This window comes from Tasmannia lanceolata, unplaced genomic scaffold (genome assembly GCF_043159265.1).
Source record: "Tasmannia lanceolata isolate RefF3 unplaced genomic scaffold, GAP_Taslan_0.1 ptg000008l, whole genome shotgun sequence".
Taxonomy (NCBI): domain Eukaryota; kingdom Viridiplantae; phylum Streptophyta; class Magnoliopsida; order Canellales; family Winteraceae; genus Tasmannia; species Tasmannia lanceolata.
In genome coordinates this window covers 5080342-5088443 of record NW_027518685.1, presented here as the reverse complement: position 1 = coordinate 5088443, position 8102 = coordinate 5080342, and the positions used below count along the sequence as shown (strand labels likewise).

General features: G+C 38.6%; 1 protein-coding gene across 1 annotated transcript; it reads left to right on the top strand.

Moving 5' to 3' along the window:
* Positions 1 to 4079: 4079 nt before the first annotated feature.
* NTL (NTF2-like protein) lies at positions 4080 to 5979 on the top strand. Its single transcript, XM_077386067.1, has 2 exons — positions 4080 to 4511; positions 5773 to 5979. Exons 1-2 carry the CDS (start codon positions 4188 to 4190, stop codon positions 5845 to 5847), a joined length of 399 nt encoding a protein of 132 aa, XP_077242182.1. The 5' UTR covers positions 4080 to 4187; the 3' UTR covers positions 5848 to 5979.
* The last annotated feature ends 2123 nt before the right edge of the window (positions 5980 to 8102 follow it).

Sequence of the window (8102 nt, the reverse complement as noted above, 5' to 3'; positions counted from 1 at the left end):
CTGGAAGATATATGTTCTTTGGTACCATTTGTAAGACAGTAGGTGGCAATCATTGATCTTTGATTGTGTGATTGTTATAGGGCAAATGGATAATTAGTGCATCTTTAGTGTTCTAGTGTAACATGGAGCTAGGCCCTGGTTGTTTTGGATTATGATAACTGATTGTGAGTCCCAAACCGATTATTACACTCTAAATTAAACTTATTTTTTAGTCCAATAATCAGTTTGGGTTCTCTTTATCCAAAACACAGGGCCTTAGTGTAGCCAAAATTAACTGCGTAAGGATTAGTTTTTAATTAAAGTGATTTATAATCTTATTAAATCAGATCCATCAATTGTATAAAGTTTTGTTATGGGTAGAACACTAACAGTTTTTTTATATAAATAAGAGGGATTGGTCTATGCTGCCATTTAGCTAATCATCAGGAGTTGATGCCCCGCCAAATACATTCCCAGATCGATCATCAAACATGGCTAATCAAGGTAAGTTCTTATTCCAAATTTATATTCTAGTTGATCTGCACTGTTAGATTAGTGTAATTCTCAATAGATCCAGCAAAACAGTTTTGATTGAATCTGTTCCAGTCATGGTAATCTAGATTAAATATTAGAATCCAATCCAGATGTCTTGATCCTAGATTTAAACCTTTTAAGTTTGGGCCCTCCTATAGACTGCCCATGCCCAAAAAATGAGGGCTGTTGGATGAACTAAATACTTTGAGTGGAGAAGTAGTCATTGCCGTATTGTCTAAAATGTGGGACACAAATCGAAGGGTTTGGATCAACCTATGAGTCCCAATTTAGGGTACAACCAATGTAGGAGGGAGGCAAAAAAATGAATGGTTTAGATCATCTAAAAGATGAATGGTTTAGATCTTCCATTAATGTGGTTCTTGCCTCCTTTTTTGTGCTGCATGAGTTGAGCGCTGCACATGCGTGCACATAAAAACTCATTCTAATCGACACTGCTCCCAAGTCCTTTAATTTACATGGCTACTTACTTAGATATTCAACCACTCTCGTGAAACAAGGAGATGATCACTCCCACCAAGATATACAAGTGGTCATGTACTTACATACATGTGATGATATCAAGGTTTAAAATTTCAACGGATTTCAGTCAACACCGAAACCGAAACGACCGAGACCCGAAATCATTGAAATGTACAAAATTTTGGCCAAAATTTGGGAAATTTCTGTAATTTCGCTGAAATTTTGGAAAAAATATTAATTTTTTAATCCTTTACCAAATTTCAGCCGAAAATACCAAAACCCAAAAAACGACATTTCGAGTGCCCAATACAAAATTTCGGCCAAAATTTCGGCATTTCGGCTGAAATTTCGGTTTCGGCGAGGACCGAAATTGACTCTGAAACCGAAATTTAAAACCTTGGATGATATATAAGGGTTTTGCTAACCCTAAGGAAAATGTTACCGGAACAACCGTGTTTTGATATTTGTGCTAACTTACCTTGTCTTTCAGTATTTAAACACCTGTCAAAAGGTTATTACAGTTCCCAGAGAGAATCTCTCAAGCCACTTAAAAAGGAAAAGACACAGATAACAAAAGGTGGTTGTGCTGATATCATTTCCCAATATAAATTATGAGATTTTATATGGCCTGTGTGTAGTCATTATTTTTCAAAAAGTACTGTGGAGCCACTTCATAGGATGATCCTAACCGTTCATTTGTCAGGCAAGAACATGTTGTACCCCAAAAATATCACCTTAGAATGATCCAACCCCCTATCTATAGCTGTTTCTACAATGTGCAGTCCCTCCATATATTGGTGGGTTAGTATCATCCTATGGAAATGATTTTGGGGGTACAACTTATGTACATTGTGGCCCAACAAATGAATGGATTGGATCATCCTATGAAGTTGGCCATGAAGTGGGCCAACTGTACATTTTTTGAAAAATGCTCGACTTTCATGCTCACACACAGGATAAAATCTCATAAAAAGAAAAGAAACCGTATTCCCTTTCCCTATCATTTTTTTATTGGATAAATGATATCTACACCACCTCTTCTAGCATTTCTCTCACTTTTGTCTGTCCTTGTACAAATGCGCCGAAATTACTTCATTTTCAATGTCAAGTGGGAGTATTTTTGCCCTCTCATGTCGTCCTCATTATGAAAAATACTTTTTAACCTCATCAGCAGGTCAAGAACACATGCTCTTCATGATAGCAAACGTTATCTAAGGAAATTATCAAAATAAAGCTGAAAAGATTAAATATTCCATTACTTTCGGCAGGGAGCAGGTGAGAGACGCAACATTACAAGATCCCCCCTCAGCGTTTCCATAACGCCACTTTTTTTTATCCCTCCACTCTCTTTAATTTCAACTTCTATTAACCCCATTTTGATGGTGGGTGGTGAAGATAAATACTATTTCGGAATTAAATTTTAACATGAGAAGCACATGAGATGCTTCTCACTTTGGCCCTATCCGGTAGGGCTGCAACTCGAGCCGGGTTTTACCCGACCCGCATCGACCCTACCCGAAAATAGCTTGGGTTGGGTTCAGGTTTCATGGGTTTCGGGTCGAGCCGGGTTGAGCATTCAAAAGCCCGCATGAATCTCGGGTCGAGCCGGGTTTGAAGGGGCCCGACCCAACTCGACCCGAGTTACATAAGTTATAGTATGTACATTTTTTTCTATTGTTAGTTAAAGTTAAAAGTGAAAACCTATGCACCCACTATTATTGTATGTGAGTGTAATTTCTGCTTCTATGAGTTGAGTTGATTCAAGTGTTTGATTCAGCATTGTTTGCTTGTAATTACAACATTGTTTGATTACAACATTGTTTGATTCAAGTGTAATGTGAGTGTAATTACATCATTGTTTGATTCAAGTGTAATGTGAGTGTAATTTCTGCTTCTATGAGTTGAGTTGTCTTGCCAAACAAGAATTTTCCTTAAAAAATTGCGCCATCGTGAAAAATCCCGACCCGACCCAAGATTTATCATGGGTAGGGCTGGGTTTGGGAATCGTGGGTTTTCCGAAAAAAAACCCGACCCGACCCGACCCAAGATATTTCTCTGGTAGGGTTGGGTTCTCCAAAACCCGACCCGCGCGACCCGAGTTGCAGCCCTACTATCCGGCTATCCCCATCATGTCACACATCAATCTTTCATCCATGGGATGTTGTAATGTGAAAAGTACTCCATCCAAACATTTTTACCCACTCCATCCAAACATATCTCTTGAATAATTAACGTAATTCGGTAATTGTAATTTTTCGATAATGTCACTTTAACATTAGTGTCTAAGTGAGTTATCCCGAATCAGGCTTCTCATAATCTCATTATTTGAGGGCTCGTTCAGTTACATTTCTTATCCTCCCTCTTTTTGAGTGGAGGAAACAGGACAATGCGAATCGCCCGAAGCGACTCTTAGGCCCTGTTCATTTTAGATTGTTGGCCTCGAACCAATTGTCGGACTCCAAATTAAATGTAATTTGGACTCCAGTAATTGGTTTGGGTCCACAATTGGTTGTCACAATCTGAGACGAGCAGGGCCTTAGGGTGCAACTCGGGTTGATTTTTCAGAGATCGGTGAGCTTTTACACACACACACATTACGTGCACACCTCCCTCATAACCTGATTTGACGTGAAAAGTGGGCAACTTTATGTTAAATCACGTTATTAGAGGGTGTGCAAGTACGCAGGGGGGGTGAAATTAAATATCATCACCCTTCTTTTTTGGGAGATTTAAGAAATGGATGCCAGGGGTTGGTTTGCTGACATGGAACTAGGTCCACAGGGGTAGCCTAATGATGATCTACAGGATCAATGGTCCTGATTACACTCATGGCAATGTTCTTTGCACACATTCTTAGTTGAAATTGATGGGTGGTGGGCCACATTGACTTTTATTAGGAGGCCCACTTTCCTCCTCTAATCTTCTTCAGCAATGTAACATTCTCCCATTGCAAAATGTCTTTTTTAAAACTTAATTAGAAAAGTAGGAGACAATGAATTGCTACAGTGGTCCCAAGCTTTTACTTTCTCTCTTTAGATTCTTTGCGTAGAATCGCAGCATAACACCAGAATTACATCAATAAGTTTTTCCTTCTTTTGTTGCGTAGACACTCCAAAACATCTCTATAATACAGGCCTTGAAGTACTGAAAATGGATCACATTTATAAAAAGTAGGAGAGATTTGGAGAAGAAGAATGGAGGAGGAAAAGAGAAGCATAGAAGAGCAGTTGGAATTGGTGGCTAAGGCATTTGTAGATCATTACTACTATCTCTTTGATAACAATCGCCCTTCTCTCTCATCTCTTTACAACCATACCTCCATGCTCACATTTGAAGGCCAGCACATCCAAGGTGTGGATGAAATTGCTCGTAAGCTCAATCAGTTGCCATTCGATCAATGCAAGCATGTAATCTCCACCGTCGATTGTCAACCTTCTCCCTTTGCTGGTGGAATCCTTGTCTTTGTTAGTGGCAACCTTCAACTGTCTGGTGAAGAGCACTCGCTAAGGTTCAGCCAGGTGATCTCCTCTCTCACTCTTGATCTTTTGATTAGCCTTAGCTAATTAGATTTTTACCACTAATCAACAAATATTTATATGATTTTGTTCGCATTATGGAAAATGAAGGATTCAATTTCTAATTGCTTATACACGGAGAACATAGTGTATATGCTATTAATCACCATTTAATCACAATCGGACAATGGTTGCGGTGTCGAGGTCCACAATTTATGTTACCCATTTTGGTGTGTGGGATCTCTACATCGTGGGTTCGGATGGTTATCACAACCTTTGTCTAATAAAAGGGCAGGTAAATGATAGGGGTGTCAACGGATCCATTTCAGATGGGAACCACGTATGCCTCGGTCACGGTCCATTGAGTTTGGGTCACGATCCATTTTGAAATCAAAGCGACCTAGGTCCTACTTTTTTTTTTTGAAAAGGGCAACAGAATATATATATATTTATATGTAAAAACAGAACCGAGGTGGTCCTGAAGGAACAAAGATAATACAAAGATAGCAGTACAATAATTCAAGGAGGTAGATAGTCAAAGCACTCAAACGCGGCCCGAAAGACTCTTTTCTTGGGAAGGGTGTCTGCTTCCGCATTGGCTGATCTCCTGATCTCCTGACCTAGGTCCTACTTATGTTGTACAGGACAGTTGCTCAGGGAAGACAGAGTTGTCAATAAAACTAGAAATGGAAAAATGAAGTGTTATTTGTCATTTGGACTAGGGTTTTTTAATGTTACGAAAATACCATTCATGAATAGATATAAATGAATGATAATAGGAAGCACAATTTTATACATTGAAGACCTCTATTCGGATACAGGACGCTCTGTTGGATTTCATAGCCCTCTAGTTTGATTTAATTTTGGACCTTAGGATATGGATCTAATTGACAGGGTTCAAATCCAACGGGTGCCCAAATGTTTTATTTTTGGTGGGTAAGCTGGGATTGAACCTCTGACCTCAAGGTTGAAAGCAGAGCCATAACTAATTGTCCTAGAGGCACAACCCCCTCGGCACGCAAATCTTGTCCATTAACGTTTGTATTACAGGTGTCCATTGTACGGCCTCGATCAATCTACGCCATTAGATAATGATGAGAATGATATATACCAAATCTCCGTTTTGGTAAGATATAGATCAATTATTTGGTGGATACACTAAGCATCACTGAGGTTATGCTACAAGAATGTCACTTTCGCGTGACTCTACCCCTCAATTAAATACAAAAGAAAGTTTCTGATTCGTGACTTTTTCTTGGTGCAGATGTTCCAGCTGATTCCTACGTTGCAAGGCAGCTTTTTTGTCCAAAATGACATATTTCGCCTCAACTATGGTTGATCTTACGTCTACAACCCCTTCCAAGGGTAGACATGGACGGATGTAACCTACTTAACTTTTTTCTGTATTTAACTCGCTAAAATAAAATGATTGTTTGGAGTTGGAGTGGTTCGATTTTCCCCCTCCGTAGTAGATTATGTTGTTTTCGCTTTTTTTTTATGTTTTTTTGTTTCTTTGTTGTTTTTTTTTTTTCCGTGTAATTTTGGGTGCGGTCCATCTCGGTCCTCTTCCCTTTCATAATATATTTCTGCCATTTCAAAAAAAAAAAAAAAAATAAAATAAAAAAATAAAATAATTCGCAGAAATAAAATGATAGTGATTCACTTTGTTGTTGATGAGAGAGATCTCTTAAATTTTTTTTTTTCACGTATCTCAGAATTACAATGCCACCCCAATTTTTAAAGGGAAGTGATATTTACGCCCCTTTTGATCACTAGGGACACCCAATGCGAGTGTATCAATGGCTAAAGGGGGGCTAACGTAGTTGACGTCAGAAGATTCCAGTGGGTTTGATTGCCACGTACATTGGCGCTAGGTGTCCCTGATCAAAAGGGGCGTAAATATCACTTCCCTTTTTAAAGGGTAGTGATATTTTCCCCCCCTTGATGGATATCCCATAAACGTGTATAAAAATCAATGGTTTGGCTTTTCTTCAGAGGACTTTAAACACTGCCGGATGGATCAAGAGCATAGGATTGTTCGATCACGGTGTTCTCAACAAAAGTTCGCCTGACTTTTGGCCAGTGGTTGGATCAACAAATCTGATCATATCCACATGGCTCACATGAGCCCAAAATATGAATGTTAATAAATAGCCTAAGAATCATTTTCTTCTTAGCATTTTTATGTGAGGCTGAATTGTAAAATGGGCATAAATACAAAATTTACACTATTTTTAAGTTGAAAAATGAGCTTAAGATTTGTAGTACTCCCATTTTACCTTCAAATGAATAAGATCCTAAGCATGGAGGTAGTTATAAATACATTAAAGTAGGGTGCCAATGGACCATGGACTACTCGAATTAGAAGTTCTGGACAAGACCTAGACACACTACTAGGATCCATTGACATATTTGGGATCCTGATCATAGGATTCAAAAATATTACCGATCGGATCCAGACAACTAATAAAAATACTAAATCCGATATTGTTATATTGTTTTATAAAAATACCCTCTAATTTTTATAACATTAAGTATTATTGCAAGGGTAATTAAGTGAAAATAAGCCATACCAATTTTTCGAGCGATTTCTATTTCCAGTATTTTGTCATACATCTATCTCGAATCTTGAATTGCCCACTTCTTTTCCTCTGTAACCGTTTACTTTAACTCCCTAATCCATTGCGTCGTTGCCGCTGCAAAGCACCCTTGCCTCTCTTTTGATACTTTTAACTGTGTACAACGTAAGTATAGACCTACCAGGACACTCAGATGAACGGTCCAATTTGAAATATCCAATTTGAAATGGACCGTGACCGTGACATGGGAAGTTGGATCAGAAGAACTCTCCAAATCCGATCCAACCAATAAGGGATTTGAATGGATCGTGATTGAGACATATACGAACCGGATCTGCTGACAACCCGACACTAAAGCTATTGAAATGTGAGCATGGAGGTAAGTTGGGTAGTCATAAATAACTAAATTTGGAGTGTAAAAGGAGCAGTCATAAATACACTAAAGCTAGGTAGCCCTGGAAGAGAAAGGGGCGAATATATCACTTCCCATTTCAATTTTTCTGTACAATGTAAGTAGGTCTTACTAGGACACTCAGATGGACGGTCTGATTTGAAATAAATCATGATAGAGACAAGGGAAGTAGGATCCGAAGAACAATCCAAATCCCCCTTTAAGGGATTTGAATGGATCATGACTAAGACACAAGTGGATCCAATCCGAAGTGGATCATAGACACCCCTATGTTCCACCTTGTCCGAAGATCCAAACCATTCATTTTTTTGGGCCCTAATGTAAAATAAAATGCACTTTCCCTCTACAGATCAGAGGGTCAGGATCATCCGATGGAGATAATATTAGAGACACAACCTATTTATGTTAAGTCCCAGCAAGTGAATGGTTTGGATCTTTCAAAAAAGTAGGCCAAAAACACAAACACCAGGGTTTTCATATGCTATTAGCCAATTAATTCTAAAACTTACAAAGGTGAGCTACTAACTTTGGTAGTCCGAAGACTACTATAATTTCTTCCAATTTTAAAGCCATTCAAACCCAACGTTCCAATGAAGTTCGTAG

What these genes read in the sequence shown, in the direction of transcription:
- NTL (XM_077386067.1), top strand. Translation starts at nt 4,188, where the DNA reads ATGGAGGAGGAAAAGAGAAGCATAGAAGAGCAGTTGGAATTGGTGGCT. An exon ending in ACTCGCTAAGGTTCAGCCAG is followed by an intron (nt 4,512 to 5,772) that starts GTGATCTCCTCT and finishes TTCTTGGTGCAG; the next exon opens with ATGTTCCAGCTGATTCCTAC.